Source organism: Planococcus citri, chromosome 4, assembly GCF_950023065.1.
Source record: "Planococcus citri chromosome 4, ihPlaCitr1.1, whole genome shotgun sequence".
In the NCBI taxonomy this organism is placed as follows: domain Eukaryota; kingdom Metazoa; phylum Arthropoda; class Insecta; order Hemiptera; family Pseudococcidae; genus Planococcus; species Planococcus citri.
In genome coordinates, this window is record NC_088680.1 from 11,727,953 (window position 1) to 11,751,893 (window position 23,941).

A 23,941-nucleotide genomic window follows, 5' to 3' on the forward strand; every position below is an offset into this window, starting at 1 on the left:
AATATTCAACAACTGTTCTGCCTCCTCCTCGTCTTCGTCTGGAGGTATTGAAATCTCTAGACCATCCTCGTTTTTTGAATCCTCATCTTGTTGTTGCGTGAAATCCACTAGGATGTTGTTCAATGCTCCTGCATATAATGCTTGTAATTGTTCTTGAGTTAAAGAATTCAAAAGTGGTTGTTGTTTCTGATAATTTCCACGTTGGCCAGATGAAGTGCCTGCCCCAGCGTTCGTATCCTGTGTTGAAGTTCCATTGTTTTGTTTTCCTTTCCCACTATTTTCTAGACTCTGGTTTAAATTCCTACCTCTCGGGTTGTTGCGACCATTATTTTGGTACCGGCAAGCTGGGGTAGATTGAAAAGGTGCAGCGTTGGGCCTCGGGGTACTATTCATCGGTACAGAGCGTTTCGTGAGCTCCTTAATTCGTGCACCTAAATTCTGGATGTTTTTAGTTACGCCCAAATCAAAATGATGTTTCATATCGTCGTCTATTTTCAATTGAATAGTAGAAATTATAGTACAATCGGGAAATTCTGCATCACATAATGTTTTGAACCATTTTTGTAGTTCAAAAGCCCATTTAATCGAATTTACTTTCGTAAGTTGTGTCATGATGAAGTACATCTTGGCATTCTCTTGTTGAGTAGTATTCCATAATGTTTGAATGAATGATGTTCTTAAATTGTAATAAGTCTTTATCTCGCCGTTAAGGCCCATTAAGCTTTCCTTCCAATTTTTTCCTGCATCGCTTAGTACTAATGCCTTGAAAAATTCAACATATTGAGCTTCGGAAGCTCCTTTAGTAGACATGGCTCCTTCGAACTCATAAATAAATTGCATGACATGATAAAGATTTGAATTAATATGTTTGATGCCTTGATCAGAAAGTTGTTTTGTCTTGATGTAATTATTGGGTTCTTTGGAAAAATATAAGTCATATCTAAGTATCCGTTGTCTACGTGGTACATTGATGGGTATATATTGGTGTCGATTTCCTAATTGGAAAGGTACCACAATTTCATTTCCTTTCTCGTCACGAGGGGGAAAATCCTCTAGTTGATCGTCAACGGCATTAGTTGGATCACATGTTAACATGGTTTGTCCGGTTATCATCCCCGTCATGTTGGTGTTCATAGCAGTATAATTTGGTGGTGGATATTGCGTAAAGTTTGGCTGAGGATGATCCGAAGTTTGGTTTACGGAATGAGAATTAGATTGTGGTCCATTGGTAGAACCTACATTGAATTGGACGTGTGGGGTTGCTTGCCCCATTTGTTGGTTATTAGTCGGTTGTTGTACATGGTGTGATTGTACATTCCTTTGATCTGACATCTGTTGATTAAAATGTTGGGCTTCACAAAATTTCTCATACATCGGGTTGACTTTTTCATCCAATTTTTCGAGTGCAGTCCATGTTTCTCCGACACAGTCTTTCAACTTTGTGACTCCTTCTACCCCTTGTATACATGTATTCATGCAAGTAAACAGGGCATCTCTGATTTGGATTTGTTTTTGATGGAACGATAGAAACTGTTCCCGAATGTGTCGACACTCAGTAGCCATAGAGGCTTGCATGTTTTTGTAACATTTATCCATTTGAGCTGGTTGGTTCACTACATAGTCATTCATGTCATCACGAGATTTTGTTAATTGGATTTCAAGGTTTTTTATGCGATTTTGAAGATCAGTTATCGCTTCACGGCGTGCAGTTTCGTTTTCGATTGCCCATTTAATATGGTCTTTATGCGCAACTGCTTCGGGATCTTCCGGAATTGCATTTTCCGCGTCCTTAACGAATTCTTTTTCATGATTGATAGGCGCAAAATCGTATATACGTACGTGACGTTGGCTCTGAGTAGCCACTGATAAAATTTGGTGTACGTTTACTTGCTTCGTAATCTCACTCCCTATCATGTTACCAACATTCGGGTCATCGTCTATTTGCAGGTTAAATGAAGATTCGTCTACGTTTTCTTGCTCATTGATCTGAGGCATGGTACGTATAGGTGAAACATTAGGACCTCCAAAAAGGCCTGACATTCTTTGAGTGGAAGTAGCTACCGATTGTTGCAAATCATTTTGCAGGTTGTTCATAATTTGTTCATTACGACCTACTTGATTAGTTGGATAGATAAGCTGATGGCCTTGGGGAGTAGTTTTCGGTAGTTTTTTCGTACGTAAATTTGTAGCGATATTTTTTAGATGTCTCATTTGGGGACTTTCCATAGTATTAATTGCTGCAAGTTTGGCCATTTGTCGAGCATAAGCCCTTGTGCTTTGATGAAAACGTGGTTCCACAGGACCGGTGTTCTTACCTTTGTGGGTTGTAGCAGTTGGATTCGGTTGCCCAGCAGTGTTTTGCTGCAAATTGCCATTATTCGGAATACCATTTTGGTTTACGACAGGTTGTTGACTAAGTAACAAGGGGTTCGTTTGAATCATTGTCGTAAAGAAATCCGAAGGAGGATTGTTCTGATTTGCTTGCGATATTGCTTGGACATTCAATGATCTATTCAGATCTTGTTGAGGTGGGTTAGAATCCACCAAGTTTCCTTGTACCGGAACAGTATGATTCAAATTTGGATTTTGTCCATTTTGAACTGGTGGGGTTGTGCCCCAAATCGAAGGGATCGGGTGAAATAAATGATAATTGTTCGACGGTGCATTTGCCTGAGGTGCAGTCGGGACTGGATTCGGAACGAGCATTTGTCCTGTTGAAGCAGGAGTAGTACCAGTTTGATTCACAAAAGGAGTACTTTGAAAGATACTCGCTTGCCCGTTGGTAGGTCCACCTTGTTGAGTAGGATGAGGATTCATATTTTCAAAAATAGAATCTAACGAGACACTGCAATTGACTAACGTTGATGTCTTCCGATAAGCAGGATTCCAAGTTTATTGCGTAAAATTTACGTTTGGCTAACGCCTGTTTTACGATAAACTAGATGATGGAATTATTACGAAATAACACGTTTGGCTAACGTCTGTATTTACGTAATAAATTAATTGTTTGAATAATTAAAATTATTCGCACAGGAACGAGAGAATATTTTGAAATATTCACTTGATGAAAATTGCTTAAGCAACGCTTGATGATAACAGAAATGGAACACCTTCTCATAGCAGAGAAAATAAACATATGAACTCCGTCTCGTTGCTTAGTTCGCTAGCTAGTACCTTCGATGAAAAATAGGTATAGTGGGAGTAGATAACCTTCCCTTCCTCTTTGCACTTCGAAATAATGTGCTCAGATGGTCTAGCCTCGTAATAATACGTCGTACATATCCGTTCGATAGATTTTACATTGTACAGTGTATTTTATTTTCAGCCAAAAACCTGCTCCAATACTCTTATTGTTTGAGAGTGTTATCTGAACAAGTTTCATAACGAATTGGCTGTTTTACGTGATATATCGCTGACGAGTAGGTATTACCTACCTCACGTTGCTGATTACACATGAAATAAATAGGTAACATTTCAACACGTTTTGAACATGCAACGTGTATCATATTACGCGAATGGCCTTCAATAATCCATCTGAATTGAATTGCGAAATTACCTCTGCAGTAGGTTCTTACGAAATCTTTTCTTCTGGAATATCTTCGGATAATTCCTTAAATTTAATCTTCTTATAACTATTTCTTCTTATAAATAAACACGAGCACGTACATTGAATAAAAATGTGTCCCATGCAAAAATAGGTATGAGCAGATGAGTAGGTAGGCGCTTCTGCCTGAAGTTGATATTTTCAGGAGTGTTGAAATTACGAAATATTCACTGGAATTATTCTGGAACAGTGTTTCAACACTTCGCGCCCACCCGGGGGCGCCAAATGTGGAGATATATTCTGCACATTACGATGATGCTGTTAAGCACATCTCCATGAATAGGTCTCACATATGCTAGCTACCTACTTGAGGTCTAGCAGTACCTAGCTTCTGAGAGCTTCATAGGTACCTGGCGACTTACCGCCTCGTTACCTATTTTTCGGACACTGAGTGTAATTACGAATACCACACAGACATTTACCTTCTATTTATCTTACGAAATAATAACACATCTTCAGTTGTAATTCAATGTATTGTATTCAAGTACATAATTACAACTTACTCAAGCTATATTATTTATACTGGCCTGTACAGTATTACGGAAAAGGAGAGATGGCATTTTATGCCTTAGAAAGTGCAAAGCACATCACCACAGGGAATGGGGAACAGTACACGGATGTGGGAAGGTCCATATATGTTACTCATTTAGATGAGATTTACAATAAGGATCCTCGGATGTTTTACGTAATAACTCCTGGACCCGAGTGCATCTGAACGACTCTATCAACGTAACTGGAACACAGAACATATTCGAAATAGATCACTTGCTTCACCAGTTCATATTTCGTATATGACTGGACTTGTGCTACTAATTTAGTCCATTAGATTTACGCAAATAGCATGGTATAGGTGGTCCTATACCATCTCCGGAACATTGATATCCGATGTTTTATCATCGGGAGTCGCCAAATGACTGGTTTCTCTAGCGTATGTTCTCTCGTTACGAAGTATAGAGTGAACTAATCCGCTAGGTGTCGTATTACGAAACTATTTTTAATGTTGGCTAGAGGCAGAACGAATTTCTCTCGCTTACGCGACCGAAAATGCATCACAATCTGTCTCTACAATATGTAGCGTAAATAGAGAATTGTGGTAGATTTAAGTTGGTATCACTGTACAACATGGCTGTTACGATTAAACTCTAGCAACGTGATTATGTGCTCACTTATGTGCGGACAAAGATTACACTCTCAAAACCCAAATTTTTGAAAGCTTTTGCTCTTGCTTTGCTGGGGCCAATTTTATCCCTAAACTGCAAAAAATCCCAGTCGGAAAATTCTCAGCCAACATCTCACTTCCCCACTCCACAACCTCCCTCTCCCCCCCAAAAAAATACAGTTCAGTTTTTTTTCTTGACTGGTCAACTTATTTTTGCAAAAGCGAATTAGAAAAAAACAATTGTACATAGTAACTCGCATTTATGTATCCGAACCTGACAATGAGAAAAAACAGCAGGAGATATGTAGAATGAGGAGGGCGGGGGGTACAATTTTAAGGACCCCAATATTGATCATGCTTGCTTGGTACTTTTTGTTGTGCATATTCTTGATAGTTTCGTAAAATACTTTATTAAACTGTTCAACATTAATTTCATGTTTATTCTTTCAGATACCTATTTCCAATTGTGCAGTCCAGTGTTGGAAAAATATGAAAACTCTTCAAATTGGTGAGTAATTTGAAATTCATGTACTTATGTATTTCAATGTGTAAGGAATTCAATAAGCTATGTAGTTCGTTATCCAGTCTCTTGTACAATTGAATATCGAACTTGAAAGTGTTAATCTAATTTAAAAATGCCATCCAAAATACTGATTTTCAAATTCGTACTATTGATCGTCGATACAGCAGCTTCGGCAGATGGCATATCGCAACAGTAGACATATGTCCGAAAATCGTTCTTTAGCACTTCATCGAAGATTTGCCATTTGCTGAAATCGCAGGCCTCGGTGTTCTCTTTGCAAAGTTTCTTTGTACTGTAGTTATTATGCATTATAATGACAATTGCTTCGCGTCTCTTCGCCGAGTACAGAAGCTTCCACCAAATCAAGGGGATGGTAATGCCTAATTTTCTACTATTTCCTAGATATTTTCGTCTCTCTGTCTCGTCATCTTTAAGCTCGCCCCATGTTCCGGTGTAAATTTCCGCATCTGGTATTTTCTCGTAGAGCTGATTAAAAAATTACTTATTAGGTGCCTCATAGAAAGTATATTTTTTTCCATCTTGAAGAATATTTCCCCTATGGAAGTACCTACTTACATGATTAAGTAGAAGTACATACCTTGATTAATCTAAACCTGATGTGTGAATTAATCAATTCCCATAGGTGTACCTTGGACTTATGTTGAAGGCTGTAGTTTATAATATGAAGTGTTGTCTTGATCCAGTGACCCAATGCGAAATCTTCTTTGGGTACCAATCTTATTAAGTGGTAATTCCTTTCATCTTCGGGTAAATATCCTGTGGAAAAAATCATCACGTAAATATTGATTGTTCATCACTCGTGATCCTCTCTCCTCCCCTTAAGATCTACCTTGAAGTCGATAAGCTTCCAGAATATTTTCCAATTTTTTCAGGTTCCCAAGTCCGTAGGTTTCGGTTGAATGTCGTTTAGAAAAATCGTGCAATGCGTGCTCTCCGTCCAATCGTAGATTACGTAGCATGTACGCTGACTTTATCGAATGTTTGGTGAAAATGACTCGATTCTTGGTGTGGTCGTAACAGATTTCGTAGGTGGAAGGATATTGAACATCTGCGTACTTGTTTGCCTGAAAAAATGATTGGAAAATTTTTTAAAAATCAGACGAAAGATGAAAGCTGGAAATTTGCTGAATAAAGTTGTCCATATTTGGCTTGAAAATTGAGTATTTTAAAGTGAAAAAAAAAATTAAAAACCACGAGTGGTCGATTCGATCACTTTGGTTGGTTGAAGGTGTCTTTTTTAATGCATTATTTTGATGAAACTCACTTTTTTTCGCCGTGTCAGTTTCTGTAACGCTGATTTCTTTACGCAAATCTATAAAATGTTCGAGAAAAAAAATCGAATGGTTACCAAAGGTATTAGATTTTTGAAATTCACGACTCCTACCTCTAATCCTAAGAAAGTAATTTTAATTTACTCACTTGATAGGCGAATTTATAAAGTAAACGTGACTCTGATCCGCAGTTTTCTACTTTGCCATCTTGTTTTTTATTTTCAATTATTAAAGGTTTCACTTCTTTTGCACATATTGTTTTTTCTTCTTTATTATCGAATTTTTTCTCGAATAAACAATACTGATATTTTAAGTCGTCATTACTCGATTCTAAACTCGTGGGTGTTTTTTCTGCATCTTTGCTTTCTTCAACTTTGTTTTCTCTATCCTCGTTTTCTTCTACACTTTCTGCAGCTTTGTCGACGACCTCATTATTGTTGGTTTTTTCTTTAGGTTCTTCTTCACTTGGGCAATAATGTGCTACATCATCGACCTTTTTATAGAAATATTCCTGTATTTGGTCTTTTTCTGTTATGTACACCTTTTTGGGAAATTCATACGAGCCTTTGTAATGAGCTAATAGTAGTGGACTTCGATTACGAACCTCGTCTTCTTCTGCGAAAACTGTGTGAAAAATTGTATTGAATTGAATGGAATTTTGTACGGAAAATTCTGTACATCTTTATGGATCTAATTGAGCGAACTATCACTTAGGTTTAGGTAGGTACTTCGTACTTACATTTTGTGGTGGAAATTACGCATAATAAATGGAAAATCGCGAAGATAAAATGGCGCATTTGAACGTAAATTATTCATTCGGTCGAAAAAAATTGATAAAATCGCGATGAAACGGAAACGTTTTTCATATTTAGATTTCAGTAAAATAGATGTAACGTACGTTCTTGTATGTACTACGTAGGTTGACGTGTAAAACGTGGATTGTAGGAGTGCAGATGGCTTCAAAATTGTGCAAATAAGACATTACGTTGTACGTGGTATGATTTCCGTGTAAAAATTATTAAGGGTATGTCGTCGAAGTAGACGTAGAGACCAGAGAGTTGTGAAATGGGCACGAAATGAGTCCAAAATAGTCGTCAAATCGATCAATGTGAAAAATTGGAAACTTCCCCACTATTCAAAATCGTCCATTTTGATAAAAAAAAATTGCTCGAAACTTGGTCTACCTCACTAAGTTGGCCTCTCGAATCGATTGCCACCATTTTCAAACCGATCTGAAGCCTAGGTGCCTAGGGAAAAATTTGACTTTCCTCCAGCAAATTCAAATTGCCCTAGAAGAAGCTAAAGTGGTAAACAATCACTCTAAACTTGGTCTGCCCCTCTAAAGTTGACCTCCCGAATCGATTTCCACCATTTTCAAGCCGACCGAAACCCTACAACAAAAGTTGACTTTTATCCAACGAATTAAAATTGCTCCAGAAGGACCGGAAATGTTAGAAAATCACTCAAAACTTAGTCTACTCCACTAAAGTCGACCTCCCGAATCGATTGCCACTATTTTTGGGGCGATATAGAGCCTGCAGGAAAATTTAGCCTTTCTTCTGCAAGGACAATTTCAAATTGTTCGAGAAGGCGTTCAGTGTAATCAAATTAGGTAATAACTAAAAAATGTTATCCTCTCTTAAGTTCAAAATTCCGAATCGATTAGAAACCGGTCTCATTTTTCAGCTAAACCGAAGCTACCACCAGAAGTTGCTTTTTTTACATTAAGTAATTACAAATTGCTCGCAATGCTGCGTTCCCCAAAAACATCTGGTCCATTCCACCCACATTGCAAAATTGCCAAAAACGGAAAAAAAAGTAGGTATCGTTTTTTTGACAAAAATTGCGAAAAAAATAATTTTTCTGGCGATAATTGTCAAAAAATTTTGATTTTTGCAAAATATTGTCAAAACGTCTCGCATTTTAACGAAAGTGCTGAAAAATTGCACTTTTTTTTCAAAAATTCAGCACTTCAAAATTGAACACTTTTTTGCTAAAAATTACCAGTTTTTTGTTACATAAAATTGTCCAAGTAGGTAGGTATTTATTTATCAACAAAAGTTCTCGCTTTTCAGAAAAATTCTTACCAAGTCTCATCTTTTTCCAAAAAATTGCCTCTTACTACTTTGTTACACAATTTTTCTAATAATTTCAATTTTTTGAAAATTTCCCTGTGAAAAATTTGACTTTGTTAATTAGGGCGTCCATTCTCTTGGAAAACCTGGATAAAGTCAGGGAATTTGGTGGGTCTGGAAAGGTCAGGGAATAAAGTCGATAAATTTTATAATTTTCATAAAAAATCCCCGGAATTTTGAAAAAACAATCAATTGCAAATTCTGAATATGGGACTGTGATGAAAGAAAAACATTATTTTTTACTTCTCAAAACACAAATTTACGAAAGCTTTTGCCTTCGTTTTGCTCGAGCTTGTTTTCTTTTCTTTTTCAGAATCAAGATGGAAATTTTCTTTCAAAAAATCAACAAATTTTCAAGAGCTATCGCCCTCACTTGGGCCTGTTCTGTTTTATTTTTTCAAAATCAACTTCCTTCAAAGAAACATTATTCAAATTCTGATATTTTTAAAGCTATAAAAAGTAAACTCCTCATCCTCACATAAAGAAGATCGTTTTTATGCTTCTTGATGTACAAATTTTCAACAGCTTTCGCCCTCGCTTCGCTGGAGCCTGACCTCTTTTCTTTTTCAAAATCAACTTCCTAAAGAAAATTTGAGCCTATTTAAATTCTAAACCTTTAAAAACCAAAAAGTAACTATAAGATGTTTAAAAGCTGTGGCCCTAGCTTTGCTCGGACCAAATTTCATATTTGAGACCTCCAAGAATCCAAAAAATGAAAGAAAAATTTTCATAAGTCATAATGTACCTATATGATTGATATTTTTCTACCACATTAATCCACAAATTTTCCATCAAAATTATTCTCCATTTTTGGTTTTTCATTTGGCATGTTTTTTACCCAATTTACTCTTGGAATTGAAAAAAAAATTACCTAGAAAAGTGGAAAGGGTAAATTGGGTACTATAGATATGTTCTGATACATTCAAATTGCAGTCTGGTGCAAAGCAGATGCTAATACCAGTGATTGCTGCTGGATCTCCATTTTTTGAGCACTCACCATCGGCAGTTACTTGCACGTATCCGTCAATGTCACAGACTAAATTGACTTTGTGATTGAAAGGGGTGTCTTTACACATCGCTGAATCGACTGAATCGACTGATGGAACTTCGACACAAAGGATCTTCTCCCAAAGTTTGATGAGATGGTGTTGAAAATTGAAAACATGTTTTTGTTGGGGTAATTTTGGGCAAATAGAATCAGGGATAAACCATGCCTGATTGGTAGGGTGACAATGAAAAAAAAAATTCTGATTTTTGAATGCAGCACACAGGAAAAATGTGAACGTTTGGTGGTAGATTGACAATGAAAAAATAAATTCTGATTTTTGAATGCAGCACACAGGAAAAATGTGAACGTTTCAAGTCACATGGCGACGTGTGGTGGAGAAATCATTGAGTACACCCTACATGTATGAAGTGCAATAGAGTAACAATATACTGTATTTTTTTGGTGAGGATTTGATGTTGTTGTTTCTTTGTCACAAGCTAACTCTAAAACAGTTTTTAACCCTTTCACGCCGAATATTGGTTTTGCATCCCAACTCCAATTTTTTTGCATTAAATCGTTCCTGGGGCATCTCTAAGCAACATAAGTTTGTTACAGATTTTTTCCTCAACTCACACTCAAGATATTGAGGTGGGAACACATATGTCCCAGCAGTGGTCTTTGAAAATTTGTCCCGGGACAGCATTTTGCAAAAATTGCTGGGGCAAGTGGGACAATACCAATAAAATCATTCCAGTATGCAAAAAGTCATGTAAAAAATTTGTATTTTGGATGCAAATGAGAAAAAATTTTAAAAAACACACTTTTGCTCATAAATTCTTAAAATTTCAAAAAATTTACATTTTTATGAAATTTTACCAAAATTGAGACATTATTTTCCTTTGACAGAGGATTTCTTTGTGAGTAATGCATCAAATTCGATGAAATTTGGACATACAGTAAAAGCTCGTTATAACGCTCTTCAAGGGACCGGAGAAAAAGAGCGTTATAAGCCGAAGCGCGTTATAACCAAAAGTCTCATTTTAACGCTAATTAGCGTTATACCGCGAATTCTCGTTTTAAAGCAAAAAAAGCGTTGTAAAGGAAGTGGAAACGAGAACTTTATTTTGAATTTGAACAACTGTTCCAGGTGGAAATAAAAAAATCTGAAATTTTACTTTGATTTTGAGGTCTGCTATAATAATATAAATGATTTTTTGGCAAAATTTTGCCATAAAAGTTTTTTTTTGAATTTTCAAAAATCAATACTACAGAAATTGCAAAAAAAGCTGTTGTTGCGGCCAAAATGTTCAGAAAGTGATGATTTTTTACACATGAGTAAGCTTTCTTTTGCAAAAAAATGGGTTTTTGTTGCTAAAATTATGAAAAAAATGTGATTTTTCCTGAATTTTAGAGCGTTAAAACGCGATTTATAATCGCTCATGAGCGTTATATCGCAATTAATTTTACATTGGTTTAAATGGGGATGTCAAGGGACCGGAAAGAATCAGCGTTATAACGAAATCAGCGTTATATCCGAAAGCGTTATAACGAGCTTTTACTGTAATTTATGCAGAAAAACATTCCTGACAGACTGAAATCATCCTTTTTTCGATTTCTTGAAAAAATAACACCCAAAACAGCTCAAAAATATCAAAAAATTATTGAATAAAACTTATTCACATTTTTGTTTTTGAATTTGCTCCCTCGAAAATTATTCAAAATTAATTTTTTTTATACCAAAATGTAGCTTATTCAATATTTCTTCACTCAGCATCCACGTCCAAAGGCCATAATTTACCTTATATCCTACAATTCCTACATGACTATTAATGAAAACCAGATTTTCATAGGGTAATTAATGGCCATTGTCGCCATCAGACATAGACAGTGACTGAACAAATATTGAATACACATAATAAGTAAATCTTATCTTTGTAACCTTTTAAATTTTTTGTAGGTGGTGAAAAAGTGTAGAGAAACATACAAAAATGTGTGTCAAGTTAAAAGCTAATTTTTTTCTGCAGGAAAATAAAATAGAAAAATTGGTTTTTCCGTAGAAATATAAGTAATTTAACAACGGTTTTAGAGTTAGTTTGTGACAAAAAAACAACAACATCAAATCCTCACCAAAAAAATACAGTGTATCATTACTCGCAAGGTCACGCTCAGATGTTATGTTCCAAACTTTGGAGCTATTGCGACACGGGTTAAAATCAAGTTTGAGGGATGAAACTTTGGAGATCATTTTTTGATATCTCATAGCACATTTTTCTAGTGTGATGTAAAAAAAATTATGAAACATTTTTTCCCCTGTGTATTTCATTGTCAACCTACTGATTGGGGGTGAATTTGAATGCAGTGGGAGTATTATTCAACTCGTCCTGTATTCTGCCTACAAAAATCTTCCAATTCACGTGAGAACGGTGGGGGTCATAAGTCCTGTTAATTTTTAACATGTAACTCTGTCACCTGTGCAACGCATAGTTCTTTTGACAGATAAGGATTGGGAATTGTGGGCTGTGGTGTGGGCTACCTTAATGTTGTTGTATTCTTGAAGGTTATACCAAGGGTAGGAAATCATCATTTACTGTATCAGTACACAAAGTACTATTACAAACTACAAACTATAGACACTGGACTGTCCGCTTCGCGGAGTAAGACAACCAACGGGCAGCCATCTTGCCAAAAAAATCTGTGTAGAGCCAATTTCTCCCGCTGAGTGCTCTTGGCTGCGCTGCTGTCGATTTCTTGAACAAACTACATGCAAAATACAGCGCAGCCAAGAGCACTCAGCGGGAGAAATTGGCTCTACACAAAACTCACTACCATCCCTTTCCCCCGTTGCCTGCGGATTGAAGTAAGTACAGCGCAGCCAAGAGCACTCAGCGGGATAAATTATCCCTACACAAACTTTCTTTACCGTTTCCATTCCCCTCGGCCTGCAGTTGGTTGTCTTACTCCGGAGGTCCAGTGTCTATACTACAAACTTACGTTATTATATTTTATAATAAGTCTTGTATTAGTTTAGGTTTTAATCTTCTGTTTGTTGTTGGTGAAAGAATATTACGTAGTACCATTGTCCGTGATTATTTTCTTGATTTGGACTCCTGATAACCTGATGTTGGATAGAATGGACTGCATCGTATTACAAACGACTTTTTTTGGCGATTGAGAATTTTATATCCAAAAAAGTATCCAGTTTGAAGAGAAACTTATGAAAAAAAATTATCCCACCGAAACTTCTTTTTAAATTCAAGTATGAGGTATGAAGCATTGAAATTTGGAAAAAAATATCTGGAAAATTGGTTTGGAAAACCTGGCAAAGTCATGGAAAATGACTCGTCAAAAATAGTGGACACCCTGTTGAATTTTTTTGATTGAAAAAAGGTAGTGAAAGAAGTGGTGATTTTTTTCTACAAAAAATTCCATTAGATACTACGCTTTGATTAAATTGTCAAGAAGTCTGATTTCTTGCCAAAAAATCGCTTGAAGTTGCATTTTTTTTTTTTTTGCAAAAAATTCCTAAAGGTTTCACTCTCTTTTCCTAAAATAATTTGTCTTATAATGTGTCGCTTTTTCATCATTTTCAAAAGTTACACTTTATGCCAGAAATTATGTCTTTTAGTTGCCCCAAAATTCTCGTGGTTGTGATAGAAAGAGGATTGTACAAGTATTTGAACCAAAAACTCGTGATTATTGCAATGTTATTATTTTTCTCCTTAAAAATTTATTGCTTATAATATATTTTACTCGAAAGTCAATCTATTTTAAGAACATCAGACGGATTACTGATTTTCAAATGTTTTAAATTTATCGCCGGTATAGCCTCGGAGGCCGAAGGTACGTCGCAGCAATAAACGTATTTTTGCATCGCTTCTTCGAGCTCGATATCGACTTTCCATCTGGATACATCGCAGGCATCTGTATCTTCTACGCAGAGTTTCTCCCCGCTGTCGTCGTTATGCAATATTATAACAACCCCTTGACGTATCAATGAGCAGTGTATTAGTTTCCACCAAATTAAGGGAATAGTGACGCCAAGTTCTTCATCATTTCCCAGGTACCTTGGTTTCTTTCGCGAATTATCTACAAGCTGGCCCCACGTACCGGTGAAAATTCTCACAGATAGGACATCATTGAACAGCTGATTGAAAAATGATTTAGGTAATCATTATAATCAAAATAGATTTTAGTTTTTTTTTTTTTTTTTTTTCAGTTCTACCTACTTACTTTGATTAATCTTGCATTGACATGCGAATTAATGGCTTTCCATAATGGTATCTTCGATACACTTAAAGGAATGTAGTTTATAATATGAAGTGTTGTCTTCATCCAATGGCCTAATGCGAAGTCTTCCATCGGTACCAACTTTTCCAACTTGTATTGTTTATTTTCTCTGGCTGAAATTAAGGCACTTTTAGGTATCATTCAAGTCTGCAATTCTCATGTCTCCCCACCCTCCTCCTTCGAAAAAAAACTCACTCCGAAGTTGACCAGCTTTCAGAATATTTTCCAAATTTTTCAGATTCCCCAGTCCGTAAGTCTCGGTTAAAGGCTGTTCAGGAAACTCGTGCAGTGCATGTTCCTCCTCCAGAAGTAAATTACGTAAAATATACGGAGAATTTATTCTGTGTATAGTGAAAATGGTTCGATTCTGGGCATGATCGTAACAGATTTGGTACGTGTAAGGATATTGCAAATCTGCGTATTTGCTGGCCTGGGAATTCAAAATGAGTAGGTACGTTGATAAAAACAGATCGTTGCAGAATATCATCAAAGTTGTGAACTCGAAGGGGAAAAATCCCTTATTTCATTGAATGGGAGGAGGAAGAGGCGAAAGAGGGGGGCATTTCATACTAATTTTTAATTTCAACTATACGTAAAAACTTACTTTTGAAGATTTTCCAAGTCGCTTGAGTCTCGTGAAAAATGATTTTTTTACGCAAACCTAAAATAATTTATATAAAATAGGTATTCGTCGAATTACGATATTTTAAGATTTGAATATCTACCTATCCAACCTACTTGGAAAGCGAATCTATACATTCGACGTGACTCCGACGACCCGCAGTATTCTGGACCATAATTTCCATTTTTCATTTGGACCAGTAAAGGTTTCACCTCTTTTTTACATGTAGGTTCTTCTTTCTTGTCGAATTTTTTCTCGAATAAACAGTACTGGTGTTTTACATCATCGTCATCGTCGTTTGATTTTGCTGTTTGTGTTGTGGTGCTTTGTTCAGCCTTGTTGTCTTTTCTCGAGCTTTTGCCAGGTTTGTTGATTTCTTTGTTGGTGTTTTCTTCGTTTGGGCAAAAATATCGCGAATCTTTCTTCTTGTCGTAAAAGTATTCCTGTTCTTGGTCTGTTTCAGTTATACTGACTTTTTGTGGAAATACCCAGAAACCTTTGTAGCTAGATAGTAATAATGCTGGGCTACGGTTCCGAAGCTCGATTTCTTCTTCGGCAGAAACTGTGGTGGAATTTCAACGATTTGTAGGTACCTATTATTAGAAAAATTACATCGTCAAAGTATAAGAAGTAAGTAGATTGAAGGGCTTACCATTTGTGAGCAAAATCAAACATATTAATGAATTGGAAAACGCGAAATAAAGGCACATTTATGCGTATTCGATTGGGAAAAAATAGATAAAACTTGCGAATATCCGAAATGAGGTTCCATTTTATGTCTTCGAAATTGTTTTTCACGTATAGTAGAGTTACGTAGTACGTAGGGAACGTCGATTATAGGTACGTAGAAGTAAAGATGGTTTAGTAATTGTGTAAACAAGAACTCGAAGTAGGCTATATCCCTATTCTTTACGTGGTTTCATTTGATTGCAGCGCTTTATTCGTTGATCTTGACGGGGAAAGGGGTTGTCGGAAATGAAGTATTATCCAAGGTATATCGAAGCTCGTTTGAAATCATATTACGATAAGTGAAGTTGAAGCAGTGGGTAAAAAAACTGATCGATTCTCAATACCTATTTCAGGTTGGTCCATCTCATTTCATAATAACTATTTTGTCTGACTTGATGATTTGAAAAAAAAATATATATTTTTATCAAGTGATCATTAAGATCACAAATCATCATAATTACCAACACAACAAACTAAATCCCAATCACAATGATCTCCAACCATTGGAACTCGGAAGTGAAAAAATGTTGAAATTTGGAAACAAGAGTCACCCTCAGCCCTTTTCACAGCCCCTCGCCTCTCTCACTGGTCACCGATTCAAGCTTAATAAACCCAGCGTCCAGTGCGCTGATTAGTTGATGGGGTGTTGAAATTAGCCACTGATAAAATCTGAAAGAATTTGCTCTCCTTTCAATTCGAATATTTTTTATGCGATTGATGTTTGGCATACCTACATAGAAAATTAGAGAAGTTAGATCGCCAGAAAGTGGCGAAGTTTCAATGAAATCTCTAAAAAGGTAATTATGGATAGATAGTTAAAATTGCCTGAAGGAGACCGAATTACCCTAAAATTTAATGAAAAAGTGTCGATACAATGTAAAAACTTCCAGAAAACAAACCGTTGATAAAAGTTATCCACAAAAATAACGAAATACATATAAGTGCCTACTTAGGTGAAAGGAGGAGTATTGATGAGGGCATTTTTTGGGCCCGGACAATGATCGACTCGACCATTGTTAAAACGTTGTAATTAATGTCCAAAATACGAATCCGTGGTTAATTGACCCAAAATGATCATTTTTCGGGCTCCAGGGGTTCCCAAAATTGTGAATAAAAAAAGAATTTTAGGAACCACTGAGAACTTATTATTTTCAAAAACTTTTCCAGCGTAATATATCTGTTTAAACCTGATAAACGTTATGCGAGGTGATTTTTCCATTTTCGACCCTCGAGGGCAAAAATTGAGGGGGTTTTGATTTTTGGAAAATTTTGGTACCACCATTTTGAACCTACCCCTTTGAGCCTCGCTAAAAAGCCTTTTCACGGTTTATTAGTATCCTAAACACCTCCATCCCACCAAATTTTGAGCTCAATAAAATTTTGCGCTTGTACTCAAGAATCCAATTTTCCAATTTTTTGTAATTTCGATATTTTGGGAACCCCTGGAAAACTAGAAACCTGCGATTTACGCCAAACGTAACGTTTTGAGGTATATATTCAATTACCCAGATGAAAACGTTTAATTAAGCTCCCTGTTTATTCGTAATTTTGAACCCTTTTTTTGGAGCCCCCACTTAAGGCACCCCTAAAAAAGGCGTGTATGCATATTTTTTCAAACAAATTGAAAAATTTACATTTGAAACACTCTAGCTAGTGATCGATAATTTTTCATTTGATTTTTCATGTAACTTTCAAAATTGAGCTTTTTTTCGCCGTATTCTGAGATTTAACTCTTCGAAAAGACGTGAAAATAACGTTTTTACGATTTCAACGAAGTAAAAATGTCAGAATTTGACCCCAAATAGCTCAATTTTGAAAGTTACAGGAAAAATCAAATGAAAAATTATCGAGTACTTCCTAGTGTGTTTCAAATGTAAATTCTTTAAATTATTTGAAAAAATATGCATAAGCGCCTTTTTTAGGGGTGCCTAAAATGGAGGGCTCTAAAAAAAGGGTTCCAAATTATGAATATAGAGAAAGCTCAATTAAACTTTTTAATCAAGATAGTCGAATATATACCTCAAAACGTTACGTTTGGCGCAAATCGCAGGTTACTAGTTTTCCAGTGGTTCCCTAAATATCGAAATTACAAAAAATTGGGAAATTGGATTTTTGAGTACCAGCGCAAAATTTTATTGAGCTCAAAATTTGGTAGGATGGAGGTCTTTTGGATACTAATAAACCGTGAAAAGCTTTTTAGCGAGGCTCAAAGGGGTAGGTTCAAAATGGTGGTACCAAAATTTTCCAAAAATCAAACCCCCCCTCCCAATTTTTGCCTCCGAGAGTCGAAAATGGAAAAATCACCTCGCATAACGTTTATCAGGTTCAAACAGATATATTACGCTGGAAAAGTTTTTGAAAATAATAAGTTCTCAGTGGTTCCTAAAATTCTTTTTTTATTCACAACTTTGGGAACCCCTTGAGCCCAAAAAATGATCATTTTGAGTCAATTAACCACGGATTCGTATTTGGGACATCTATTACAACATTTTAAGAGCGGTTGAGTCGATAACTGTCCGGGCCCAAAAAGTGGCCTTATCGATACTCCTCCTTTGGTTAAAATTTCGTGAAAAAGTGTTGAAAAATTATTATTCTAAAATGATTAAAAAATTTGAAAAAATAACAAGTATTAAAATCAATAGAACAGTAGGTAGCAAAATTATATTTCAGTGAAGTTTGAAAAAATTTGTGTTAGAAAGTCTCTGATAAAAGTTGCAATGATAGATGATTAAAAGTTTAAAAAAAAAATAAAATAAAAAATTAATGAAATATGCTGATATTTTAATGAAATCCGGAAAAAATTGCATTAAAAAGTGTTGAAAATGATATGAAAACTCGAAATAAAGACCATCAAAAATTGACAATGTTGCGGATTTTTTTTTAATTTGATTAAAAAGTATTCTGCAAAAGTCCTGCTTTTTGCTGGTGGGTCCTGCAAGTCCTGCAGCTGTCTTGCTTTTTTATCACTTTTCATCCAGAAGTGATGTTTTTTCTTTCAATCAAGAACTTCAAACTATCAAATTAATTTCTCCTTTTGACCCTCGCTTCGCTCGGACTATTTGCTTCTCTTCATTTGTTCCTATTTTTTAATTTAAAATTTAAAAAAAATCATAATTCAAATTTTGACATTTTGAAGCAAATTAATAAACCTCTTCTGAGGAACTCATCACACAAAGAACATCATTTTTTTATACCTCGTGAAATACTGATTTTTGAGAGCTTTTTCCCTCGCTTCTCTCGAGTCGCTGCTTGCTTTTTTTCCCAGTTTTGAATTTTTTAAAAAACTATCATTCGAATTTCAATATTTTGAAGTAAAATGATAAGCTTCTTAATACGTAGTTCATTCTTCAAAAACTTCAAGCTGGAAATTTCGAGACGAAAAAAAATTTACGAGCCAATTTCCGACAAGATTTTATGACTCGATCAAAAATCCTCTATTATATAGTGGCTTGGATTTTTATATTTTTCATTTTTTCAGTCAAAGGCATTTCTTTCACCAAGTTTTTATTTTTGCTCCAACTTAGTAACTGCAAGATGACCTTCTTTTTTACTATCGTTATTACGATTTTTTTACTATCAATTTTTTAAAAATATTTTCAAAAAATGCTTTTGACCAATATTTTTTATTCGTATTGTTAAATTATTTTTGAAAAAAATTTCTAATTTATATTCATTTGTTTTGTTGGAAATTAAGGTTACCTATGAGCTTTCTCAAAACTTTAATTTTCCAAAGCTCAAACTTTTTGTGATTTGGCAATTTATTTTTCCAACGTGGGAACCTACAGAACCTCCAAATGGTTAAAGGAATGTTGGCTGAAAATCATTCCAGAAAATTATTTTAAAAATTGAATCAAGGCCCAGGCTATAGGATTTCTTATGTTTTCGGAATTCACAATAATGACCGAAAAATCAATATCAGCAGACTTCAATAAAAAATATTTCCTCAGTTTTAGAAATAATGTTGTAATTTTCGCGTATATAATATTGGTGAAAAAAAAAACTCTAGATACGTTCATATAGTTACTTCGAAGACATATCTCTACCAACCTAGTACGTATTGGAAGGAGTGGAAAAACATCTATTTTTGAAAACATATGTTTTTCGAAAAAATTTCAACGTTTTCAAGCTCATAGTACATACATTGTATCAATAAAACGTGGAAAAATCGGTTACTTATTGATTTCTTCTTTTTATTGACGTCATCAAGAGTAAACAAAAAGCCCATATGCATATTTGAGTCACCATATTTTGTATTATAAAATAAAGCCTCAACCATACAGGGAATCATAAATAATTTGAAAATCCTCCCAGTTGAATATCTGTTGGCTGATTTACAATTTTCCATCGAATATTTTTCGAGAAACGGAAAAGTTGCGCGTAAAAATGGTGTTTTCGAGCTACTTCAAGTCGCTGCTATTCGCGATGGTTTTTGTCTTCGTCGCGGTATCGATTGTCGCTGCTAACGGTGGCAACGGTGACCCCACCTTTCCTGATATTTCTGACGATGAATAGAACGGAGCATCATAAGGTCATTCGAAACGATAGATCAGCATTGGGATTCAGGCAATTTTCAATTGATATGGGATAAGTAGGTATGTCAGTTGAATAATCAAATTACTGCGTTAATCCACTGACAAATTTTTATTCCTAACGATTGAAAATTTACTTTTTTTCCAATGTAGATTATTACTCTCAAGTTTTATTTTACCTGTAATATTTATATTTTACCTACATATTTCCGAATTAATACAATGAAATACCTAAGTATAAGGAAACACCTGTTCATTAACGTAATTTTAAGTAACACCCGAGAAGGAACCCATTAATTATAAGTATTTATTAAGACAATAGCATCAATTAATACACTTTGCATAGCATGAAGTTCTGGTGTCGAATTTTTTACTACAAAGAAATTTCAGAGTTACAAAGTTTTTCACGAAAAATCCTACAAGAATTAAAATGCGAAGACCTATCACGAAGTTGTACCTGAAATCAAAACCTCCAACTTGGTTATCAAATGAGATTTCAATGACTTTCATGGGCCGGAATTTTAAATTTTAATAATTTTTTTATGTATGTAATTCGTAAAATAGGTAAGTACCTAGATGACCTACCTATAGTATAAGTACAGGTAGTGAAATTTTTGTCTTTCTGTTTTCGTTTTCGGTCTCAAGCTCCCAACCCGAATTTTTTTCTATCGTCGTCGTTTCCTTATAAGCGGTAGGCCTATTGGCCTGTCTGCTGCGGTGTGGAACCTGTTGAGGATGAGCCTGAGGTATCCGTGAGTTTCCTCCTTGGTCTCCCTCTGCTTCTCTTCCCCGTTGGTGTATATTGGAGGACCTGTTTTGGTGATCTTGTTTCCTCCATCCTTTTGACATGATTTCTCCAATCTTTCCTATACGGTTTTATCTTCTTCATGACTGGCTTCACTCCGAGATCTGCTGTTATTTTCTCGGATGGGACTCTGTCTCTGAGAGTCACCCCTGCCGTTCTCCTCATGAACTTCATCTCTGCTGCCGTAATTCTTCTTTTATCAGATTTCTTCAGTGCCCATACCTCGCTTCCATATGTCATCATTGGTATTGCTAGGGTATTGTACACCTTCAATCTTGTTTCTTTTCGCACCTTACTGCTTCTCAGGGTCCTATTTATCAGTCCTGTGACACTCAGAAACTTTGCAATCTTTCCACCAACATCTACTTCTCCCTGGTATGATATCGTGTTTCCCAGGTATTTGAAATTGTTGACCTGTTCAATGATTTTTCCATTTATTACAATCTTGCTTCTTACTGGCTCCTTTCCTTTGAAGGCCATTGTTTTGGTTTTCTCTGAAGATATTCTCATATCATACTTTTCTGATGTCTTTGTTAAATTATACATTGATCTCTGTAGGTCATCTTCTGTTTCGGCTAGTACTGCTTGATCATCTGCGAATAATACTGTTGATATTTCTTGCCTTCTGTCTGTCTTGATTCCTTTTGGCTTCATTTTCTGCCATTCTTTTACCATGTGATCCATGTACATGTTGAATAAAACACAAGATAGTGGGCATCCCTGGCGAACTCCTCTGTTTATTTCTGCTTGTTCTGAGAGTTTATTTCCAATTCGTACTCTTATTCTAGTGTTCTTATATATGCTGTTTATCACCTTTCGCATTTTATATGTTATCTCTTCATCTTTTAGGACTTCAAACAGTTTTTTTCTATTAACCCTATCATATGCTTTTTCCAGGTCTATAAAGCACATGTGTGTTTCTAGGTTGTATTCGATCCGTTTTTCCATCAGTAGTTTTACTGTATAACTTGCATCAGTGCATGATCTTCCTTTTCTAAATCCGTTTTGACTTTCTGACAGCTTTTCTTCTGCATGCTCTGCCAGTCGTTTTGCCAGTATTTTCGCATATATCTTGTAGCAGGTGTTGAGTAGACTTATTCCTCGGTAGTTTTTCAGGTTTGACATATCGCCTTTCTTGAACAGTGGTATTACAATTGCTGTTTTGAAATCTTCAGGTACCCTTTCTTCTTGGTACATCCTATTTAGGAATTCCAGAAGTCTTCTTTTAAATTCGCCACTTGCATATTTGTACAATTCTGTTGGTATGCCATCTTCTCCTGGAGCTTTTGCATTTTTTGCTGTTCTCAAAGCTTCTTGAAGCTCTTTAATTGAAATTCTGTCTTCTGTTTCTCCAATTTCATCTTCTATCTTTGTATCTTGTGCATTTTCATCCCTCCAGAGTTCTTCAAAATATTCCTTTGCTTCATTGATTTTGATCTTTGGCAAACCCACTCTTTCGTTAAAATTTGTGTCAATTCTTCTTATGATCTTGTACACCTTTGGCCGTAACTTGTATGTGTCATGCTCCAGGAATGTGATGAAATTTTCCCAGCTCTCTCTCTGTAATTTCCTGGACTTTCTCTTGACTTCTGCCGACTGTTTTCGATATTCTTCACCATCAACCTCGCTTTTTGTGCTCATGAATTTTCTGAATGCCTGTCTTTTCTTTTGTATGAGTTCTTGGATTTCGTTGTCCCAATTCTTTATTCGCTTTGCCCCAATTCTGCAAGGAACCATTCCTAAGCTGTCTTTTGCCGCTTTTGTCACAATGGATTTGATATTTTTCCATTCCTCTTCTATGTCCTGGCTTGCTGGTATCTCTTGACTAATGATGTTCATCCGTCTTTGGTACAGCCATTGGTTGGTTGGGTCATCCAGGGCTCTTGTGTTGATCTTCTTTTCATTTTTCCTTGCTGGTTTTCTTGTTGTTTCCATTCTCATTACTCCTTGAACAAAATGATGGTCAGTGCCTATTTCTAGGCCTCTGTATGTTCTTACATCCAAGAATTTCTTTGCGGCATTTTCATTGGCTATGAAATGGTCGATCATTGAGCTTTGTCCTCTTGTATTGCTCCATGTCATCTTGTGATCTTTCTTGTGTTGGTAGAATGTGTTCATGATTCTTAATCCGTTGAAAGTGCAAAAATCTATCAGTCTTTTCCCATTTGTATTCATTCCTTCTGTTCCATACATACCAGTTACTGTCTTTACACGCTTGTCTCCTACCTGAGCATTCAAGTCTCCTGCTATTACCAATTTATCTTCTGGATTTACTGCTTGTACTGCCCTCTGTAGTTGCTCGTAGAACTCTTCGCTTTGTTCCTCTCTTCCCTCTTCTGGTGCATATACTCCGATTATTGTAAGAAAGTCTTTTTTCAATCTCATCCTTACTGATACAATTCTTTCATGCCATATGAGGGGTCTAGGTGCAAAAGTGACAAGATCCCAAAAAGGCAAAAATGAGTTAAGACACGGTACTGGATAGAGAATGTCAAGCCGCGTCGAATGGTTGAATCAGATTTCGCCGAAAATCATTTTTACTTGTGTAGAAATGCCTTCAAAAAGCAGGGTTGGTGGCAAAAGTAACATGATCCCAAGGATCATGTCACTTTTGCCACCAACTGTACTATTTGAAGGCCTCTATACACAAGTAAAAGTGGTTTTAGACAAAATCTTTTTCGACCAATCGATGCGGCTTGAAATTCTCTATCCAGTGATATGCATAACTCATTTTCAGTGATTTATTAAATTTTTTTCAATTTTGTGTTGATTAAAGGAAATTATGACGTATTTCATAAGAAATTCATTAAAATTTTGGTCAAAAAGAGGAAGGGAACGTGTACAATAACATAATCTACGATTTCAACAAGTATTACTCAATAATACCGCGGAATAAAACGAAAAAAAAAAGTTGGTGGCAAAACTGACATGATCCAACATAAAATGTGGTCCCAAACTCCCCCAGGGGTGAATTTTGAAAAAAAAATTCTGGCAATCGTTTTCGAACCACTAAGGGAAGACTTGTACCAATTTTCAGCTTATTTGATAGGGCGTGAATAGTTTTTCGCGTTTCCTGAAAAAAATGGTTTTTGGATCTTGTCACTTTTGCACCTACACCCCTCATATGTTGTATGAGTCGATGTTTTCGCGGTGTTTATTATGTATGTGTAACATCACTCCGCCTGCAGCTCTGGTTTTCTTGTCGACTCCACTGTAGATAACGATGTAATTTCCAGATTCGATTGTTCCACTTCCTTTCTTCTTTGTT

At 35.8% G+C, this 23,941-nt stretch overlaps 2 protein-coding genes across 2 annotated transcripts; both read right to left on the bottom strand.

Annotated features, from left to right (window-relative positions):
* Nucleotides 1–5,268: 5,268 nt before the first annotated feature.
* On the bottom strand, nt 5,269–7,440 carry LOC135844670 (uncharacterized). The gene is made up of 6 exons (XM_065362984.1): nt 7,318–7,440; nt 6,727–7,202; nt 6,572–6,619; nt 6,137–6,371; nt 5,885–6,063; nt 5,269–5,772 (listed from the first exon to the last, which is right to left on the bottom strand). Exons 1-6 carry the CDS (start codon nt 7,373–7,375, stop codon nt 5,383–5,385), a joined length of 1,386 nt encoding a protein of 461 aa, XP_065219056.1. The 5' UTR covers nt 7,376–7,440; the 3' UTR covers nt 5,269–5,382.
* Nucleotides 7,441–13,393: 5,953 nt separating this feature from the next.
* On the bottom strand, nt 13,394–15,459 carry LOC135843772 (uncharacterized). The gene is made up of 6 exons (XM_065361784.1): nt 15,263–15,459; nt 14,727–15,172; nt 14,593–14,649; nt 14,184–14,418; nt 13,932–14,101; nt 13,394–13,845 (listed from the first exon to the last, which is right to left on the bottom strand). The coding sequence occupies exons 1-6, from the start codon at nt 15,318–15,320 to the stop codon at nt 13,459–13,461; spliced, it is 1,353 nt and encodes a 450-aa protein (XP_065217856.1). The 5' UTR covers nt 15,321–15,459; the 3' UTR covers nt 13,394–13,458.
* Nucleotides 15,460–23,941: the final 8,482 nt, after the last annotated feature.